At 44.1% G+C, this 21,941-nt stretch overlaps 1 protein-coding gene across 2 annotated transcripts in view; it reads right to left on the bottom strand.

Moving 5' to 3' along the window:
* Positions 1–7,733: 7,733 nt before the first annotated feature.
* Positions 7,734–21,941, bottom strand: part of ago3a (argonaute RISC catalytic component 3a) — a 37,059-nt gene continuing 22,851 nt past the window's right edge. For both annotated transcript variants that reach the window (XM_014200512.2, XM_014200511.2), the window contains exons 11-19: positions 20,178–20,311; positions 19,471–19,655; positions 18,374–18,533; positions 17,885–17,975; positions 17,359–17,553; positions 16,809–16,943; positions 15,868–15,969; positions 15,295–15,494; positions 7,734–14,574 (exon numbers count right to left, since the gene is read on the bottom strand). In XM_014200512.2, the coding sequence (XP_014055987.1) occupies positions 14,466–14,574; positions 15,295–15,494; positions 15,868–15,969; positions 16,809–16,943; positions 17,359–17,553; positions 17,885–17,975; positions 18,374–18,533; positions 19,471–19,655; positions 20,178–20,311 (1,311 nt within the window). In that variant the 3' untranslated portion in view covers positions 7,734–14,465. The remainder of the gene's footprint in view (positions 14,575–15,294; positions 15,495–15,867; positions 15,970–16,808; positions 16,944–17,358; positions 17,554–17,884; positions 17,976–18,373; positions 18,534–19,470; positions 19,656–20,177; positions 20,312–21,941) is intronic.

Genomic DNA, 21,941 nt, shown 5'->3' with positions numbered 1-21,941 from the left:
CCTTGTCTGCTGTGAATGGTGGCGTTGGTGCTCGGCGGTGTCCGTGAGCAGCTTATTATTGGTCTCCCAGTCTGTCACCCAGTAACGCTGACCGGGCTTCCTACTCGTAGTGGCTATTCCTACCAACATAAATAGACAACTTGAAATGAGTTAGTCAGTCAAAGGTTGTAGAGACCTGTATGCAGGTCTACATCCTCCCATCAGCAAAGGGAAATTCCTTTCCACTAAAATGACGTTTTTGATAGTGTTATAATCCAACCATAATGGGCACACAGGCCGTTATAGCACTTCCTGATGTGAACCAACTGGCCTAACTTTCTACATTTGTTTTATTATCATCATATGTCAAATAGTAGGGTATGAAACCTGGCCATGATCAATTAAAAAGGTTTCATAATGCTTTAAAGTAAACATTTTCTAATCTTTTCCATGGGAGGAATGGGTCGACACAGAATAGGAAGCACGGTAGTAGTCATGACTGCCATGTAAATGCAACTGAAACTCTACCCCTCTGTCAAATGAAGCATGAAATGTGAAAAACCTAGGATAAAGTTAGCGATGGTGGAAAAGCCCTAAACATGTACACTGAATACCCTGAAGCTACTTAGGACAACCTGAGTACAATACTCCTGCAGAAGTAGCTGGAATGAATTCTGGACAGCAGTTTACATGTTTATGTGATCTCCTGATTACTTTACATTCCAGACAGTTGTGTGATGTTGTTGGCACACTGTCACACCCCTCTTACACTGTTATTTTTCATTTTATTTTATTTATTTCACCTTTATTTAACCAGGTAGGCCAGTTGAGAACAAGTTCTCATTTACAACTGCGACCTGGCCAAGATAAAGCAAAGCAGTGCGACAAAAACAACACAGAATTACACATGGGATAGACAAATGTACAGTATAACACAATAGAACAATCTATATACAGTGTGTGCAAATGTAGTAAGATTTGGTAAGGCAATAAATAGGCCATAGTGGCAAAATAATTACAGTTTAGCATTAACACTGGAGTGATAGATGTGTAGACGGTGATGTGCAAGTAGAGATACCAGGGTTTAAAAGAGCAACAACAACAAAAAACAATATGAGGATGAGGTAGATAGGTGGGCTATTTACAGATGGGCGTGTACAGGTGCAGTGATCGGTAAGCTGCTCTGACAGCTGATGCTTATAGTTAGTGAGCGAGATATAAGTCTCCAGCTTCAGTGACTTTTGCAATTCATTCTAGTCATTGGCAGCAGAGAACTGGAAGGAAAAGCGGCCAAAGGAGGTGTTGGCTTTGGGGATGACCAGTGAAATATACCTGCTGGAGCGTGTGCTACGGGTGGGTGTTGCTATGGTGACCAGTGAGCTGAAATAAGGCGGGGCTTTACCTAGCAAAGACTTACAGATGACCTGGAGCCAGTGGGTTTGGTGACGGATATGTAGCGAGGGCCAGCCAACGAGAGCATACAGGTCACAGTGGTGGGTAGTATATGGGGCTTTGGTAACAAAATGGATGGCACTGTGATAGACTGCATCCAATTTGCTGAGTAGAGTGTTGGAGGCTATTTTGTAAATGGCATCGCCGAAGTCAAGGATCGGAAGGATAGTCAGTTTTACGAGGGTATGTTTGGCAGCATGAGTGAAGGATGCTTTGTTGTGAAATAGGAAGCCGATTCGAGATTTAATTTTGGATTGGAGATGCTTAATGTGAGTCTGGAAGGAGAGCTTACAGTCTAACCAGACACCTAGGTATTTGTAGTTGTCCACATATTCTAAGTCAGAAACGTCCAGAGTAGTGATGCTGGTCGGGCAGGCGGGTGCGGGCAGCAATCTGTTGAAGAGCATGCATTTAGTTTTACTAGCATTTAAGAGCAGTTGGAGGCCACGGAAGGAGTGTTGTATGGCATTGAAGCTCGTTTGGAGGTTTGTTAACACCGTGTCCAAAGAAGGGCCAGAAGTACACAGAATGGTGTCGTCTGCATAGCGGTGGATCAGAGAATCACCAGCAGCAAGAGCAACATCATTCATGTATACAGAGAAAAGAGTCGGCCCGAGAATTGAACCGTGTGGCACCCCCATAGAGACTGCCAGAGGTCCGGATAACAGGCCCTCCGATTTGACACACTGAACTATTTTCCATGAGTTTCGAGAAGTAGTTGGTGAACCAGGCGAGGCGGTCAATTGAGAAACCAAGGCTGTTGAGTCTGCCGATAAGAATGCGGTGATTGACAGCATCGAAAGCCTTGGCCAGGTCAATGAAGACGGCTGCACAGTACTGTCTTTTATCGATGGCGGTTATGATATCGTTTAGGACCTTGAGCGTGGCTGAGGTGCACACATGACCAGCTCGGAAACCAGATTGCATAGCGGAGAAGGTGCGGTGGGATTCGAAATGGTCGGTGATTTGTTTGTTAACTTGGCTTTTGAAGACCTTAGAAAGGCAGGACAGGATGGATATAGGTCTGTAACAGTTTGGGTCTAGAGTGTCTCCCCCTTTGAGGGGGAAGACCGCGGCATCTTTCCAATCTTTGGGGATCTCAGACGATACGAGAGGTTGAACAGGCTAGTAATAGGGGTTGCAACAATTGCAGCGTATAATTTTAGAAAGAGAGGGTCCAGATTGTCTAGCCCAGCTGATTTGTCGGGGGTCAAGATTTTGCAGCTCTTCAGAACATCAGCTATCTGGATTTGGGTGAAAGAGAAGCGGGGGGGGCTTGGGCAGGTTGCTACGGGGAGTGCAGAGCTGTTGGCCGGGGTAGGGGAAGCCAGGTGGAAAGCATGGCTGGCCATAGAAAAATGATTGTTGAAATTATCGGTTATCGTAGATTTATTGGTGGTGACAGTGTTTCCTAGCCTCAGTACAGTGGACAGCTGAGAGGAGCTGCTCTTATTTTCCATGGACTTTATTGTGTCCCAAAACTTTTTGGAATTAGGGTTACAAGATGCAAATTTCTGCTTTAAAAGCTAGCCTTTGCTTTCCTAACTGAGTGTGTATATTCGTTCCTGACTTACCTGAAACGTTGCATATAGCGGGGGCTATTCGATGCTAATGCAGTACGCCACTGGATGTGCTGGTCAAGGGCAGTCAAGTCAGGAGTGAACCAGGGGCTATATCTGTTCTTAGTTCTACATTTTTGGAACGGGGCATGCTTATTTAAGATGGTGAGGAAAGCACTTTTAAAGAACAACCAGGCATCCTCTACTGACGGGATGAGGTCAATATACTTCCAGGATACCCGGGCCAGGTCGATTAGAAAGGCCTGCTCGCTGACGTATTTTAGGGAGTGTTTGACAGTGATGAAGGGTGGTCGTATGACTGCGGACACATTACGGACGCAGGCAATGAGGCAGTGATCGCTGAGATCCTGGTTGAAGACAGCGGAGGTGTATTTGGAGGGCAAGCTGGTAAGGATGATATCTATGAGGGTGCCCATGTTTACGGATTTAGGGTTGTACCTGGTAGGTTCCTTGATAATTTGTGTGAGATTGAGGGCATCTAGTTTAGATTGTAGGACGGCCGGGGTGTTAAGCATATCCCAGTTTAGGTCACCTAACAGTATGAACTCTGAAGATAGATGGGGGGCAATCAATTCACATATGGTGTCCAGGGCACAGCTGGGGGCTGAGGGGGGTCTATTACAAGCAGCAACAATGAGAGACTTATTTCTGGATTTTTAAAAGTAGAAGCTCGAACTGTTTGGGCAGATACCTGGATAGTAAGACAGAACTCTGCAGGCTCTCTCTGTAGTAGATTGCAACTCCGCCCCCTTTGGCAGTTCTATCTTGACAGAAAATGTTGTAGTTGCGGATGGACATTTCAGAATTTTTGGTGGCCTTCCTAAACCAGGATTCAGACAAGGCTAGGGCATCAGGGTTGGCGGAGTGTGCTAAAGCAGAGAATAAAAAACTTCGGGAGGAGGCTTCTGATGATAAAATGCTTTAAACCAAGGCTTTTACGTTAAAGAAGTCAACAAATGAGAGCGCTTGGGGAATAGGTGTAGAACTGGGGGCTACAGGGCCTGGGTTACATCACCAGAGGAGGAGTTGGATAAGGGTATAGCTAAAGGCTACAAGAACTGGTCGTCTAATGCGTTGGGGACGGAGAACAAAAGGAGCAGATTTCTGGGTGTGGTAGAATAGATTCAGGGCATAATGTACAGACAATGGTATGGTAGGATGTGAGTACAGTGGAGGTAAACCTAGGCATTGAGTGACGATGAGAGAGGTTGGGTCTCTGGAGGCACCAGGTAAGCCAGGTGAGGTCTCCGCATGCGTGAGGGGTGGGACAAAACAGCTATCTTAGGCATGTTGAGCAGGATTGGGAGCTCTACAGTGAAATAAAACAATAATAACGAACCGAAACAGCAGTAGACAAGGTATATTGACATTAGAGATAGGCATAAAGCAATCACGGGTGTTGGTCGGGAGAGCTAAGACAACAACGGGTAAATGGCGATGAATGCGCAGAGTGAGTCAGTTAGGTACACAAAGGACCTTAGTTCGAGGCTGGGGCCGAAAGATTACCTCATTTTGTTTCAGTTTTATTTTACAGACCAGCAGGCATCAGCTGTGTAGCCGAGTGATCATAGGGTCCAATGAGCAGCAATAGGTGAGTCGGGGAGCCGTTCGGTAGTCGAACGCTCTGGGTTGATATTGCGCTGTGCAGACTGGCAGGTAATTGTCCGAGCTAAAGCTGGCTAGTGTCTGAGATAACATTTTACATTTACGTTTTAGTCATTTAGCAGACGCTCTTATCCAGAGCGACGTACAGTAGTGAATGCATACATTTCATTTCATGCATTTTTTTGGTTTGTACTGACCCCCCGTGGGAATCGAACCCACAACCCTGGCGTTGCACACACCATGCTGGCATTGCAAACACCATGCTCTACCAACTGAGCCACAGGTGAAGACCGCTAGCAGCGGCAAACAATGACTAGTAGCTAGATTGCTGGCTAGCTTCTGATGGAGGTTCCAGTTATGTCTAAAAAGAATAGCAGATCCGTACCACATTGCGTGAGGCGGGTTGCAAGAAAGTATGTTTAGTTCGTAGATGGAAAGTGAGATTAAAATATGAAAGAAATTAAAAACAGAATATTTACAGACTAATTAACAAGGGACAAGACAAACACACGTCCGACTGCTACGCCATCTTTGTGCACGGACTGTTCCACGGAGAGATATGAGCGTCCTTGAGGATTCATTCTGCCATAGACTTAGTGAAGGATAAATGTGACTAAAAATGTGATTTTAGGAGTTTCAATTCAATCCATCCCATATTTTCCAGGAGGGTTGAATTGGTTCAGTGCACTCGGGTACACTTTCCATTTTCATTACGACCAGTTTGTTATGATTCATTTAATTTGAGGCAATGGTGGAAAATGAAATAAAGTTCAGTTGGTAGACTAGATTGTATTCTGCGTTCTCGTGGTTCTTAACCTGAAACGTTGACAGGTTCAGATTTCCAAAGTAGCCTAGTCCTAGTCATACATTATAACAGCGTCATAATGCATTGTACAGGAGTATGGTTGCAAAGCTACAGGTAATTTACTAATGTTTCTGTAATCAGTAGGTCATCTATGGTAATTTATACTTGAATAACTTAAAATAAGTATGTATATACACTACATGGCCAAAAGTATCTGGACACTTGGTCGTCAAACAGCTCATTCCAAAATCATGGGCATGAATATGGAATTGGTCCCCCCTTTGCTGGTTTAACAGCCTCCACTCTTCTGGGAAGGCTTTCCACTAGATGTAACATTGCTGATGTGACTTGCTTCCATTCTGCCACAAGAGCATTAGTGAAGTCAGGCACTGATTTTGGGCAATTAGGCCTGGCTCGCAGTCGGCATTCCAATTCATCCCAAAGGTGTTCGATGGGGTTGAGGTCAGGGCTCTGTGCAGGCCAGTCAAGTTCTTCCACACTGATCTTGACAAAACATTTCTGTATGGACCTTACTTTGTGCACGGGGGCATTGTCATGTAAAACAGGAAAGGGCCTTCCCCAAACTGTTGCCACAAAGTTGGAAGCACAGAATCGTCTACAATGTCATTGTATGCTGTAGCGTTAAGATTTCCCTTCACTGGAACTAAGGGGACTCGCCCAAACCATGAACAAAAGCCCCAGACCATTATTCCTCCTCCACAAAACTTTACGGTTGGCACTATGCATTTGGGCAGGTAGTGTTCTCCTGGCATCCTCCAAACACAGATTCGTCTTTCGGACTGCCAGATGGTGAAGCGTGATTCCTCACTCCTGAGTCCAATGTCAGTGAGCTTTACATCACTCCAGCCGACGTTTGTCATTGTGATCTTAGGCTTGTGTGCGGCTGCACGGCCACGGAAACCCATTTCATTAAGCTCCCGTCAAACAGTTCTAGTGCTGACGTTGCTTCCAGAGGTAGTTTGGAACTCGCTATTGAGTGTTGCAACCAAGGACGGACCATTTTTTTGCTTCAGCACTCAGAGGTCCCGTTCTTGTGTGGTTTACCACTTCGCGGCTGAGCAGTTGTTGTTCCTAGACATTTCCACTTCACAATAACAGCACTTACAGTTGACCACGGCGTTCTAGCAGAGCAGAAATTTGTTGAACTGACCTGTTGGAAAGGTGGCATCCTATGACTGTGCCACATTGAAAGTCACTGAGCTCTTCAGCACGGGCCATTCTACTGCCAATGTTTGTCAATGGAGATTGCATGGCTGTGTGTTCGATTTTATACAGGGTCAGCAAATAGCCAAATCCACTAATTTGAAGGGGTTGTCGACGTGTGTGTGTGTGTGATATATATATATATATTCCATGAGTTGAGTGGATAAACCATATGGTTTATGAGAAAATTGACAAATTAATGGAAAAAAAGCAACTAGTACAATTAACTCTGCAACTCTTCCAAATACTGCCACAAAACATTTTCATAACACATATTGACAAAGTAAAGTGTAAAAAATAAAAGTATCCCATGGTGAAACCCTCATTCACTAAATTGGTTAATATTTAGGGTTCGTGCTTTATTCCGTTCATTCAGTTTTACATTCTTATTAGATAAAACATATTTTACATGTGATAAGGCCACAGAGTGCCAGAGATTAGACAGACTACTGTCTGAAGTACCCAAAAATGCCACTAGCTGTCATGATACAATTCCATATACTCCTTGATAGTTACCAAAAGTCTTATAGTTTACTTAGAAAGTTTGCAGTAATATACACTCCCTTTGCCACATTATAGTTACTTACCAAAAAAGATGTTCTGACTTCTACTATTCAAGACCACTTCTTTACATTCCTTGAAATGAAGAGACTAATACCACAATGGGTCTAGACTACAGGCAACTGTCTGGTGCAACAACAGAAGATCAGAAGAATAACAGAACAATAGAATTAGAACACGGTGCAATGACATCATCATTTAGTAACATTACATCTGCGCTGAACTAGAACTGGCTAGTGACTACAGCGGTATAGCCAAATAGCCTTTCCTGTAGCTCAGTTGGTAGAGCATGGTGTTTGCCATGCCAGGGTTGTGGGTTCGATTCCCACGGGGGGCCAGCACAGAAAGAAAAAAAAAAATGTATGAAATGTATGCATTCACTACTGTAAGTCGCTCTGGATAAGAGCGTCTGCTAAATGACTGAAATGTAAAATGTATTTTATTTATACTCCACCATAAATTAAAGAGGGGTGTGTGTGTGTATCACGTGTGCGTGCGTGGTCTAGAAACAAATATAACGCAAAAGGTTTTAAAGCAAAGCTTTTTATTGCAAGTATTCGTGAAAGATACACTTCAAAACGTAAGCAAAGCAACACTAAAGGCCTAAAAGAGAGAGAATTACAAAACAAAGACATTTAAAACAAAAATAAAAAGACCTGTTGGTACAACAGAGTGTTTGAAACATACAGAGTAGAGACACACAGAGAGAGACCAAAACAGAGACAGAGGCATGGAACTCATCTGGCTACCTTGTTCGCATCATCAAACACCCATTGATTTTAGCTGGTGCCTCAGGACTCAAAATGGTATCACGGCACACAATCCTGGCTGACATTCAATTAAAAAGTAAATGACACAAACCGACCGCACGTCAAATACAAAATAACCTCACGATACCGATGAAACATAGAGGAAACCCTTTAAAAAGTCCAGCATTCTTGGCCACTGACGAGATCGGTCTTCAAACCAGTTTAACACAGGGAAAACAGCATCCAACAATCTCTCGAGCAAACGTGATTTCAAAACCTTAACATGGACTGCGAATGGACTGAAAGCAAGCAGCGTCTGCTTGCACATCAAACAGATAGCTAAATGGAGTCAACATGTCTTAAAAGTATTTGTCTGTGGGTAATGGGTAGAACAAGCCTATTGAAGTTCTGAACAGGGTTGACGACCCCTTCAAAGCTCCATGCCTCTGACCCTAGAGTAAGGTGGGAACTACTAACAGACACTGTGGGCAAACAGAACAGCAACTCATTTTTACAACACCTTGATTCGTTACACAGGTACAAGTCTAAGTACAGCACACAGAACCCTCGGGCTCCTGTTCTTACATCCATACACGTGGAGAAACACACCTTTGAACGTTGGGGCTCACCAACTACTGTAGCACTGTTAGTGGTTTGAAAAGGAACACGAGGATGCCATTTTGGAGTTGGGCCTTTTTTTGTACTCAACTCAGGCATTCTGTAGTCGTAAATAAAACCGAACAACGAAGTAAGAACACACTTAAGGCGGAGGCTTGCATTTGCGAGTGGAATGGGACTTTAGTCTCTACTCCTTACTGTGTAAAAGTCTCTGGCAGAAGGAAAAGAACTCCAGAGGAGACATGAAAGGACAGAAGCCACTCCTAACCATACATCCTCTACCTTAGCACCATCCCTCCCTCCCTCCTTTTCTCCTCTATTCTCACCCACCTGTACTCCACCAGGCCAGGGGAGTTTACATGGCTAACATATTAGCAGCACTGGATGAGGAAGTCCGTTTTTACAAGGCTCAGCTCAGTCCGTGTGGTTCAGTGAAGGTTCCCTACCCCAACAGAGATGAGATGCAACATGTGGGGGTGGTGGGTGGGAGTGGGCTCATCGAGATGGGAGGAGAGAACCGGGGAGGAGAGAACCGTGGATGAGAGCGGGACTAGAGAGTACAAGAAGGTGATGAGGACATATGAGAAGGCCTCTTCCCTTCATGAGAAACCAAACAGGAAGCTAAAACGCAGGGGGTCTACATAATTAATACCTAATTTAAAAACAGATGCCCCTGCTCAACTGTGCCCCTCCGTCCGCCCACCACCACGTTGCTGTGCTTGCGTGTTTGGGGAGGATAAGGCTCGTCCCCTTAGCTCCACCATGCTGCCAATGTTGCGGAGACTCTAGCTAGCTGCTCGTTTATGCACTCAATAAATACAGCATAAAATATTTTGCAATATATATTTCATATACATATTAAAAAGAACAACATTTAAATAGGACGACAAAATAAAATGTTCGGCTCAAGTCAGATAAGTGTTAAGACAAAAAAAAAACTAAACAAGAGAATATCTTAGTTATACTTCCGTCTCTAAAACAGTTATGAGAATATCATAATCAGGTATTAATCAAGCATTATACTGTAATAACCAAAAGCAATATTTGCAGTTTTTCCTCTCATGTAGTATAACATATGCAGCATACAAAGGTAAGTGAGGAGCATTGTTTTTTTAATCTCTTGTAAAAAGGTATCACCCCCCTGGACTGACGGGTACCCCAAATGACTCATACAGACCCCCCGAGTCTTATTCCACACCCGAACTGCCCCAAAACACCAATGAAAAGTGGGCCCACTATCCTTCCATTAAGGACAAGACAGACACACGGCGGGGCGAGGCATTGCACTAGGATGAGAATGCCATGGGCCAGACAACTGCCGACATCCTAATATGAATGCCATACTTCCAACTTCCTAATATGGATGCCTTACATTGGAACACTTAAAAACCCTTGGTGGTTTCAGATTCTTAAGGAGAAACCACAAAACGCAGGCTGACTCAGAGTCATCAGCGGAGTCACATGAGCTGGAGGCACACCTTTAAAATGTCCACTTAGTAGCGATAGTAACCGTTTTGTTTGGCGTCGTAATCCAATTCCCTTTCCCAGAGGAGGAAAATCTCCTCAATCACATAATAACAAGTCCTCGACACTCCAATGTATCTGGGAGGCGGGGATTGGAGGTGGAACAAAGACAGAAAACCTTGTGGCTTTGTGTCCGAGTGAGAGTGGCAGTCTATAAAGTGCTGTGCTATGTTCGTCATTCGTGGACCAGACTGTGTCACACACAACGGTTTTAACTATGACCTCGCTTGTCAACGCAAGTTCCACTGTACCAACCAACCGAGTCGATTGGTCCAAACTCAAAATGCACCACTTCGTGAACGCTCAACCACAATCATATACCCTGTCTTTAATAAACAGACTGCGGGTCCGCAGTACGCATCTTGGTATGCGTGCGTATATATATATATATATATATATATATATATATATATATGTGTGTGTGTGTGTGTGTGTGTAGTGCATAAACACATGGTTTTCTGCATTGCAATGCATTTTTTTTCTTCTTCTTCAAAAATTAGATAGATGTCTTTTTCATTTGCCATTTGTTTTACAGCACCACCATAAAGAAAGGCACTTTCTGTGGACTTCTTCACTCTGCCATAGATTTACCTTCCGCACCGAAAAGAAAGAACATGCAACTAAAAATCCAGTATATCTGTGCGTCACAGGCAATGGAATGAACACACATATAGCTACTTTTCCATAGAGTATAGCAAACTCTGGGGTGATGTTTAAGACCTAGAAAGGCCTTGCTCATAAATATCTATAAACTAAGCAAAAAAAATTAAAAAAAATAATAAAAGCTGAACACACAAACGAACATCTGAAAAACGTTACTGTTGACGATTTAGCGAGTCGTAACGTAAGGACGTTAGGCAAACACATCTGCTATATGTAAACATGTGTTCTCTTGCCCAGGAAAATCAGAACGTTCTATACAGTCCTTGACGTTCATCATCATGTCAGCTTGGATGATCGCTACGCTTGTCGCTTGCTAAACCAAGTACCGATCCATACACACCACCTCCTTCAAATGGCATTTAGCCCTACTTCTCACTTTACATACACCAGAACCAGCCACATGCACAAAAACCCATCTAAAAAAATACCCTACTCTTTACAAACTAAGAACACACCAACAAACCGATCAAAGACACCATTGGATCATACATTTACGGAGCAAACTTAAACTTCTTCTGTCCTCTAGTCTTCCAGATTTTCTCCACGCTCTCCGCTCTCAGGGGAATCTGATGGCAGATCTACAGGCTATGGAATGTAAGTCCTCTGGCAATGGGAATCAAAAGGAAGGAGAAAGTGGAAAAAACTAAATGAGATTATATACTTTGTCACATTGCAGACTTACTGGAGGCCTTAAGGCTTTGTATTTCTGAGCACAAGAACTGCCCGTGGTTACGCGAGGAGAGAGGAGAAAAGCAACAGTTACAGGCCAAGTCTCGCTCTATAGGGGCCTCATAACCCACAAGGCTTAACCTAAAACACAGCGGGCCACATCGGTACTAAACGTTCAAGATGACCAGTCAAGGTAATCATCTCATTCTTTAAATCAACTACATCTTTTAAAGTGGGTCTACAACACTTTGACAAGGTCTGGTTTCTCCCGCTCTCCCCTATTCTACAGGCATCAACTCCCGCCTGAGAAAGACAATTAGGCAGGACCAGAACAATTATGCTCGAAACATTTTTTTTTTAAAGTCCAATGATCTTCATTTGTATTCTTTGACAACAGGGGGGAGCTGACAACAGCTGCCAAGAGTGACAGAAATAGAAGCACCTCTTACTTACAGAAGTCCACCACATCCCGATCCATTACAGTATAACAAATTTCAACACGTTACATGTCGAAATATATCCACCGCCACTGTACGCACGCCAAAATACACAAATAATGTTATACATTGCCACAGGACATGAGTCAACAACAGTCTATTGTATTATCAAAACTCTGCCATATTTTATTACCATTTAATGATGAATAACTATATAGGTTAGATTTTTGTTAGCAAAAATAAGTGGTGTGTGCATTACAATAATGTGAAATGTACACACACATACACTTCTTCCAATCTGGCTTTTGAAAAAGGCTTTTTGGACACCAGTGAAGTTCATGAAGGCTCAAACTCATTGGCTTCCAGCCAGGGGAAGGCTAGAGTTGGGAAGGCAGTCAAACGCAACTACAGGGGGGGACACAGGATTCTACCATTGGACCGCACTACCGTTCACCTATTGGGGCAGTCCTTGCCTTGAGAACTGTGTCCTTGTATCATTGTACCATCAAAACAAGAGATTCTCAAATGGCAACCGTTTCCACTAACAGTTAGGACGAGAAATCCCTACAGTGCCCCACATAACACAGACCCTCTCGTCTACTTCATAGCACCAGAGGCATGTGTTCGGGCCAACACACACTTATTTTAGTGCAGATAATTGTCTCTCTTTTGAACACCACTAGGCATGCCTCATGTCACAGAGCACATAGGAGCTAAGCAGCGACCACACAAGTCACTCACTCAGTCTCCCGGACTTCCAAGATTCATCGAATTGTTGACTCTAGTCGACAGCTAGATACTATTGGTTTGGATGGTCAGTTATACGGGGAAATTAATTTTGTCGGCTTGGCTCTCCTGCCGCTCATGACCGAGGCATACCTCGATTCTTAGTCACCTTGAGTACATGTACATATAGCAGCTAGATCCATGTCTGATGAGGATAGAGGCAGAGTGCAGCACGACTTGATCTGCTAAAATACCGCTGCTATTAGGCAAAGACGATAGGAGAAACTCACACACACAATATATATATATATATTTTCTATCACGAGGATTTCAATGTGAAGCAACTTCTGTCAAAAATGAGGCAAAATGTAGCTTGAAGTCATCTTTCTCCAGCTAAACTTTGCCCTTTAACTTCCTTGTTCGAATACATTTTCGAAAGCTAGGACCGCCACGTCATGATCCATCCATACAAGCAGCCATTTAACCGTTCATTTCCAAAACCAGGCACTTGATTTCTAACCCATAACACACCTCATTGGCATAACCCTTAGACCTCTGAACCTCACTACTCCCTTCATTAAGAGGAGCAACGGGTAAGTGCCAATTGTGTGGCTCAAAAACATTCTCTTACTAGCCGAGAGCTCTCGTAAGAGATCTGGGTTCTAGTACATTCTAACTCACCGCTATAGACTTCCAGACATTCAAGTCGTATCCTCTAGAAGACGCTTCCTTCCCTCAGCTAAAATATTATTGCACTAGAGGAAAGCAACATGATCTGTCATTCAATTTAGGATCTTCCACAACAAAATTCAAATCCAAGAGAGCAGATAGATAGAATGAAAGAATGCAGAAATAAATGCTCGTCTCATTAAATTACTATATCTTGAGCGTACTAATAAATACTGGAAAGAATGGTTAAAAAAAATAACAAGCATCTTAAATATCAAACATGATGTACAGGAAAGAAAATTCAAAACAGGGTCACATTGCAATGTTGCTGTGACAGCGCATTAGACCTATGTCATAGGGAACTGACCTAGGGTGTGATATTGTATTACCCTCTATGACGTCTGCCACAGTATACGCACATCACTTATTGGTTCAAGTCAAATGATAATGAGTAAGAAATCATATGATTAGCATCATAGCTTATTCCCCAGACAGGTTGGGACTTTTGAAGAGAGCATTTACACCGTTCAGGTGGCACTGTGCTCAAAATAAGAGCTTGTGTTCGTCTCCTTGTACACAGTGTCCATTGACACGCTCACACTTTTGATAAGTCACCATTGGCTAAAAAAAAGATGGAGAGGAAAGGAGAGGGAAAATAACAGTGGCAAGCTGGTGCGCCGTGATAGTTCTGCACAGATAGAGATCCACCCTTCAAACTCCTAATCCTTTTCTTCTTCTCTCCTCAACCTTTGATAAAGAAAAGTTAAAACAGAACTAACAAACGAAAAAGGGCAGAAAGTGCTGCCGTCAAACTGAGTTGAGGTAAAAGGCATGATGACGAAAGGGAACGAATTCTGCAACGTCAACCATACACATCCGGAATCAAAACCACAGATCTCCTTCATGACCGGAGAAAAGGAGGGAGGGCCTGGAGGAGGTGGGGGCGGAGTTAGGGTGCCCAGGAAAAGCAGCGGGCTGGTTTAATATTGCATAATAGTGCCAAGTTCTTCCTCTCTTGTTTTAAAGCAGCGTCAGTCTGCATCCTCAGTCCATTGCGGGGGGCTTCCCCCACCCCCCCTTCCCTCTACACAGTGTCAGGTCCGGATTGACTGGTTGTGGGGGGCTGCAACCCTCCTTGACTGGCAGGCAGGGGGTGTGGGGGTGTGTGTGTTTTAAGTGCTGTGATGGTGGTGTGGGGTGGTGCTCAGGCGAAGTACATGGTCCTCAGCGTGTCGTGGTGAATCTGCACCGCCTTGGCCAGAGCCTGGGGGTCCCGACCGTTACTCTGACCAGAGACATGGCTGCCCTCCGCACTGGGAGAAGAGAAGACATTCATCAGGACAGAGACATACATGAATGGATCAGAAAGACAAGTCAACTATGATACACAGACTTATTTGAAGCTACATTTTTTTTTAAATGGAGAAAGCTAGCTTTCTAGGGCAGTATAATATCTAGCGCTGCTTTCTGGGTCAGTATAATATCTAGCGCTGCTTTCTGGGTCAGTATAATATCTAGCGCCGCTTTCTGGGTCAGTATAATATCTAGCGCCGCTTTCTGGGGCAGTATAATATCTAGCGCCGCTTTCTGGGGCAGTATAATATCTAGCGCCGCTTTCTGGGTCAGTATAATATCTAGCGCCGCTTTCTGGGGCAGTATAATATCTAGCGCCGCTTTCTGGGTCAGTATAATATCTAGCGCTGCTTTCTGGGTCAGTATAATATCTAGCGCTGCTTTCTGGGTCAGTATAATATCTAGCGCTGCTTTCTGGGTCAGTATAATATCTAGCGCTGCTTTCTGGGTCAGTATAATATCTAGCGCTGCTTTCTGGGTCAGTATAATATCTAGAGCTGCCTTGGGGGCAGTAGAACACACACACACAAAAAAAACAGTATTGCAATACTGTACATCTCACCCAAAATAGATAGGAAATATGAAACGTAGAGTTGAGCACAACAGAGGCGAAGCATGCAGAAAGACTAAAGCAGACTGTTTTGTGCAGTGATAAAGTAACCCCCACCCCTGCCAATCACCTGTCGTGCTCCTTGTCTACCAGATGGTAGCGGGCACGGAAGGCCACCAGGTGGGCGTAGTAGGCTGGCGCTGGGATGGAGACGGAGCGGGTACAGCGCACGTAGGTGTGGCACAGCTGGTAAGTGAGCAGCTGGAACTCGTCGGCCGTGAAGCAGTTGTCGTCCCACAGGACGTGGTAGTGGGAGGGACGACTGGTGCCCTGGGGACAGTAGACAGCAGACGTTACACATGCTACACAGCCTCAATTTGGGGATTTAATAGAGATCTGGTATAAAAACTGATGTAGAAAGAGAATGGCTTTCAACTAAAATTCGGGACAATTGGGTTTTAGAATTAACTATAGGCCTACTTATTTACAAATTTAGTCAAATTTTCTTCATCTTGAAAACCATAGAGTATTTGGTAGTTTAATTTCAGTAACGAACTGTTTACCTACCAAAAAACAGTGTGAACAAAGTGTGTTTAAATTCTAAAAAGCAGGCGTATTTCCTGAGACTTCATAAAGTCATTTCCTGAGAGTAAAGTGCAGTGAGGCAGCAGGCTAGATGAACAGATGGTGAATGCTGCAGTACCTGTATTCCAGCGTGACTGCAGAGGTAAAAGTCAAACTCGTAGGGGTGCGTGATGTCCGTGTCCACCGTGGTGCCAGCAGGAATGTTTCCACTACGTCCAACCTGAAAGATTGTGGATTTGCAGTTATTATTAATAACCTGGCAAATGTTAAAAACGTCGTTCCACCTGTCCTGTTCTACTTCAATACCAAGCTTCACACACGTCCATCCCTTGGACTCATTTAACGACGGCAGAAAGTGAACGAACGGAGGGAGGTGTAGAGTGTTTAAATGTTTTATTTAACTAGGCAAGTCAGTTAAGAACAAATACTTATTTACAATGATGGCCTACCCCGGCCAAACCCTAATGACGCCAGGACAATTGACAGCCGCCCTATCTCCATAGTTCTGAATGACGTAATCTACAAATGACCAGAATAATGACAAAATAGATTTCTCCCTGTCAGTCAAAGTGCACTTCACTTGTAAACAAGGTGATGAACGCCAAAAAGCCCTGCTCTCCCAGGCCTCAAGTGGCACTCCAGGTCCGTCAACTCACATCAGGCCTAATGCTATAATGGAATATAATTACCAGGGGTGAGGGAGAGCAGGCCCATTGACAACAGAGTAATTGGATAATTAGGACAACCATTTAGAGCACTTAATAAACTAGGGGGTAATAAAGAACACGGACCAACTAAAACACACAGTTCCCCACCCCTAATCTATAAAAGGGCTTTTCACACTGCTGTGCCAAACAGAGTTGAACCAAGCTGTAGTGAGCTGGCCTGGTTACGCATCTACTAAAGTTGTTGGAACAGTGCTAGAAGAAGAAAAAAAAAAGAGCCAGCACAGTTTGGGTGGGATTCGGCACTATAGTGTGACTCAGGCATGAGTATCATGTCAGAATGACCCTAAGGTAGCTGGGAGGGTGTGGCCGGAAGTAAAGTGGGCCCGCTCACCCTTTCGTTGCGGTCGGCACAGAAGAGGCGGGTGTGGTGGCGTTTCTGGACCACGATGTAGGTGATGCCGGGCTGGTACTCCTTCTCTAGGCCAATGCAGGCCTCTCGGATGGCCAGCAGCTCGTAGTACAGCACCTGGGGGTGGGCAGAGGGATAAAACGGGGTTAAAACATCCATTACTGACGATATGACTTTGAATGTCCACCATCTCGGCTCTGAGCAGTTTTTCTAGATCGGACCAGTTGAGGTAGATGATATAGGCCTCGACATTGCACCCTTTTACCACCATCTGACAATGTGACGGGGAAATAAGCGTCTTCATGTTTTGGTCACAGCCATGCATGTTATTCTAATGTCCTCTTAGTGGATCTTCATGATGTGCATTAATAGTTTACTTAGACAGATAGGACATCTACCTAACTTTATCAGTTTAATTAAAGAGGGACACAACATTTGACTTGCAACCTTTGACCCTCTAGTTTCTTAAGTTCTGGAGGCGGAGAGCGACTTACATTTTTTCCCCCAGGATAGTCACTCGGCCTTTGCTCACCTGTCTGAACTGGCCCTCTGACACTCCGTCCCTGTAGAAGATAATCCTGGTGGGCTTGTAGCGGGTCGACTTGTAGAACTGGATCAGCAGCTCTCGCACCATAGAGGCCAGATCCTGGATCACCTCCTGCCTGGGCCTCTGGACCCTCACTGTGGCACAGTACCTGCTGGGGTGGGCGTCCATACTGCCGACCACCTGGAGATGTATGGAGAGAAACAGGGTGGGAGAGAGAGAGAGTGTGTGTGTGTGAGACACACAAACACCAGCGCTGCGCAAATTGAATAGCTCTGCACAAACATTATGAACTTGAATGCATTGGCAATATAGTATAGACCAGGCCACAGAAGTCTCAAACATGTAGTTCGCAGGCCAGATGCGGCCCGCGAGCCTATTTAAATGCGGCCTGCGGTTGTCTTAGTAAATGTAGCCCATGGTTGGAAGAGTAAAAAAAATATATAAATGTGGCCCCTGGGCTAAATGAGTTCAAGACCCCTGGTATAGGCCAATAGGAGTTAAGTGAACTCACTGCAGCGATGGAGGGCTTCTTCCCGTCTCCAGCAGGGGGGTGTGTAACGTCCGCCCCCAGGAAGATGATTGGCTGCTGGAATACTGAGGGTCTGGGTGGAGGAAGAGAGAAGGACCAGTGAGGACAGAGTTCAAACAAAGGGTCTCTAATATGATTAAGGGTTTAGATTTTACACAATATGTACATTTATGTCAATCATAAATTGGAGGACACTTGATTGGGAGATTGATATAATTTGTGTACAAAAAAAAACATTCTCTTACATACAGTATTTGAAACAGATATTGACAATTGTAGTAAGGGCAAAGGCCTAAAAGTTAATTTACTGTTTAAACGGATGCCCCACTTCACGTCTCAAAATGTGAAGTGGTGCACACTTCTAATGGAAGATAAATATAATTAAATTAGAAAGAAAATGTGCTTTCTTCAGCTTCTTAAAAATATGTATGGTCATTCCAGTCCTATCGTCCAGCCACGGTGGCCACGTACCGTTGGTGAGGCACCAGGATATTGTTGATTCCCCCCAGCTTCACATTGATCTTGAGGCAGAGGTTGGAGAGGGTCTGGGGGGACGTCTTCACCACGTTCTTCACCTGGACACACTGAGTGGCCATTCCTAGGAGAGTATCTCCCACCCTCTTCACCTCCGCTACGCAGGACAAGTAACAGGCAGTGATCAATCAATCTCTGTGCAATTAACAGTCAGTCAGATTAGGGAAGTAAAGAGTAAAGTACCACCTATGCTTTAAAGGGAAGGTATTGATAGATAACAGATAGTGTACATCTGTCTGGTAACATACAACAGTACACATCCCTTATCAAAGCTGCTTCAGCATCACAAGAGTTTCAAAGAATAGCAGATGCTTTGGTAGAACTATTATATAGATACAGAAAATGTTAGACAGTGAATCAGCATGGATAAGGTGACTGTAAATTTCAGTGTTCCTCAAGGCTCTGTTTTAGGACCAGTGCTAGCCTCTAATTTGGCTTCCTGTTAAGTCTCAGGCTGATTTCAAGGTTTTACTGCTAACCTACAAAGCATTACATGGGCTTGCTCCTACCCATCTTTCCGATTTGGTCCTGCCGTACATACCTACACGTACGCTACGGTCACATGACGCAGGCCTCCTTATTGTCCCTAGAATTTCTAAGCAAACAGCTGGAGGCAGGGCTTTCTCCTATAGAGCTCCATTTTTATGGAATGGTCTGTCTATCCATGTGAGAGATGCAGACTCAGTCTCAACCTTTAAGTCTTTATTGAAGACTCATCTCTTCAGAAGGTTTTATGATTGAGTGTAGTCTGGCCCAGGAGTGTGAAGGTGACCGCAAAGAGTCTCCCTCCCTCGGCACAGCCAGAAGAAGGCCACCCCTCACAGCCTGGTTTCTCTAGGTTTCTTCCTAGGTTCCGGCCTTTCTACAGTTTTTCCCTAGCCACCGTGCTTCTACACATGCGCTGTTTGGGGTTTTAGGCTGGGTTTCTGTTCAGCACTTTGTGACGTCAGCTGATGTAAGAAGGGCTTTATGAATAAATTTGATTGATTCCAATGAACATCATGTGAATATGTATGTCTATGGGTGCCGCCTACCGTAGACGGGGGTCTTTCCGGGCAGGATGACGATGATGAGCTGCAGTCCAGAGTAGGTGTTCTTCAGGTGCCTGAACATGGGCTCCACACTGTCGGCTCCCTGGGCGTATTTACAGAAACACGGCTGGCCCTGGATGGGCATCCCAGCATCCTTGGAGATCTTACGCAGCTGGTCTGTGAAACCCCTATAGAAGGTGGGTAATGGATGGAGGAATTAGGGAGGGAAAGAGGAATGAGGGAGGAAGAGACAGTAATGGAGAAAAGTGGGAGGGGGAGGAGGGGAAAAGGATGGTTGTAAAGACCAAATATAATCTGGTTGGTTAGGGAGTTGTTTAGTAATGTCATCCTTGAGAGTGGCTGTGTAAATTCTAACAAGGTTGTATCGGAGGCGTAGAGGACAAACTAATTACACAAGGATCACTTTCTTATATGGAAGGCCATCTCCAACAACACATCCGTAGCAGGGAGGGATTCCTTTCCATATATCCCTGTGGCTATGTGAGAAGCTGCTTAATGAATAGGGAGGGTTATGTTTATTAGGCACCAAATGGAAGAAAATGTACTGAAACGGCAGGACTACCTGGAACAATAAGAAATGCTCATTTTTGTCTTCTGTTGAACATTTTGCCACGGTGTGCCCTAACGAGCATAACCCAGTTGTACACATAGTAAGTGGGTGAAAACAGAAAAGACAGGTTGGTTCTTACTTGAGGATCTCCTCACGACACTGCCTCTGTGTGGCGAAACATGCGATGGCCCACATCTTGATCTCCACTCCCGTGTGGAACTGTTTGCCCCTCATGTCCCACACCCCGTGACTTGGGGTGGCCACTGTCCGGTTCTGAAACCACAGTGTAGTACGGTTGATCTGCTGCGTGTACACTCACACACACACACACACACACACACTTCTGCGCAAACACACACTTGCTTTTCTATCCTTGTGGGGACCTAAAATGTATTTCCATTATAAATCATTTTCCCCTAACCCTAATTGTAAGCCTAAACCCTAAATTTAAAATAGCCTTTGTCATCATGGGGATGTGGGAAATGTCCCCACGAGGGATCATTTCCCATGTTTTACTATCCTTGGGTACATTTGGGGATTTCAGGTACCCACGAGGATAGAAAAAAAGTGCACAGTAACCACATTCACCCAATGGAGTTGGACATGCAGACACTTCAGAAAGTCATGCAGGCACACATGTAGAAATGTAGACACCAACACTTTATGGATACATAGTCCAATTTAAAAACACACACGCACGTATAGACTGCAAAACAGGTGCTGTGTTTTAAAATGTTTTTCTTTTCCCCAAAACGGCTTAAAAAATGTCCTGAAAATGTTCTACGAATATTTGAGCATTTCTGAAAGTGGCAACAATGTACTGCCCCTAACCTTTACCTTAATAACCCTTTAAGGCAAGGCACCACAGGCTGAAATTACATTTTTCCATCTATATTTGGGTCTTTAATATTAGTACTTTCAAAAAGTAAACAAAATGTCCAAAACTATGTACACATTTTATTTTGTTTGTTTGTTTGTTTATCATCATACTACCATCAAAATGCTGTGAATTTTAACCACATTCAAAAATTGACATAATTTCAAAGCTCACTACATGTAATTAACTATAAATCATTTAAAAGGCCATTACAAACTGGACTACAGTGCCTTCGGAAAGTATTCAGACCCCTTGACTTTTCCACTTTGTTACGTTATAACCTTATTCTAAAATTGATACATTTAAAAAAAAAAATCCTCAGCAATCGACACAATAGCCCATAATGACAAAACAAACAGGGTTTAGACATTTTTGCTAATGTATTAAAAATTACAGAAATACTTTAGAAGTATTCAGCTCCTTCGCTATGAGACTCGAAATTGAGCTCAGGTGCATCCTGTTTCCATTGACCATCCTTGAGATGTTTCAACAACTTGGAGTCCACCTGTGGTAAATTCAATTGATTTGACATGATTTGGAAAGGCACATACCTGTCTGTATAAGGTCCCACAGTTGACAGTGCATGTCAGAGAAAAAAACCAAGCCATGAGGTCGAAGGAATTGTCCGTAGAGCTCCAAGATAGGATTGTGTTGAGGCACAGATCTGGGGAAGGGTATCAAACTATTTCTGCAGCATTGAAAGTCCTCAAGAACACAGTGGCCTCCATCATTTTTAAATGGAAGATGTTCAGAACCACCAAGACTGTTCCTAGACTGGCCACCCGGCCAAACTGAGCAATCGGGGGAGAAAGGCCTTGGTCAGGGAGGTGACCAAGAACCTGATGGTCACTCTGACAGAGCTCCAGAGTTCCTCTGTGGAGATGGGAGAACCATCCAGAAAGACAACTATCTCTGCAGCATTCCACCAAATCAGGCCTTTATGGTACAGTGGCCAGACGGAAGCCACTCCTCAGTAAAAGGCACATGACAGCCCGCTTGGAGTTTGCCAAAAGGCACCTAAAGACT

This window comes from Salmo salar, chromosome ssa05, assembly GCF_905237065.1.
Source record: "Salmo salar chromosome ssa05, Ssal_v3.1, whole genome shotgun sequence".
In the NCBI taxonomy this organism is placed as follows: Eukaryota; Metazoa; Chordata; class Actinopteri; order Salmoniformes; family Salmonidae; genus Salmo; species Salmo salar.
Note: the sequence above shows the minus strand (reverse complement) of the source record. Positions and strands in the feature narration are given on the sequence as shown.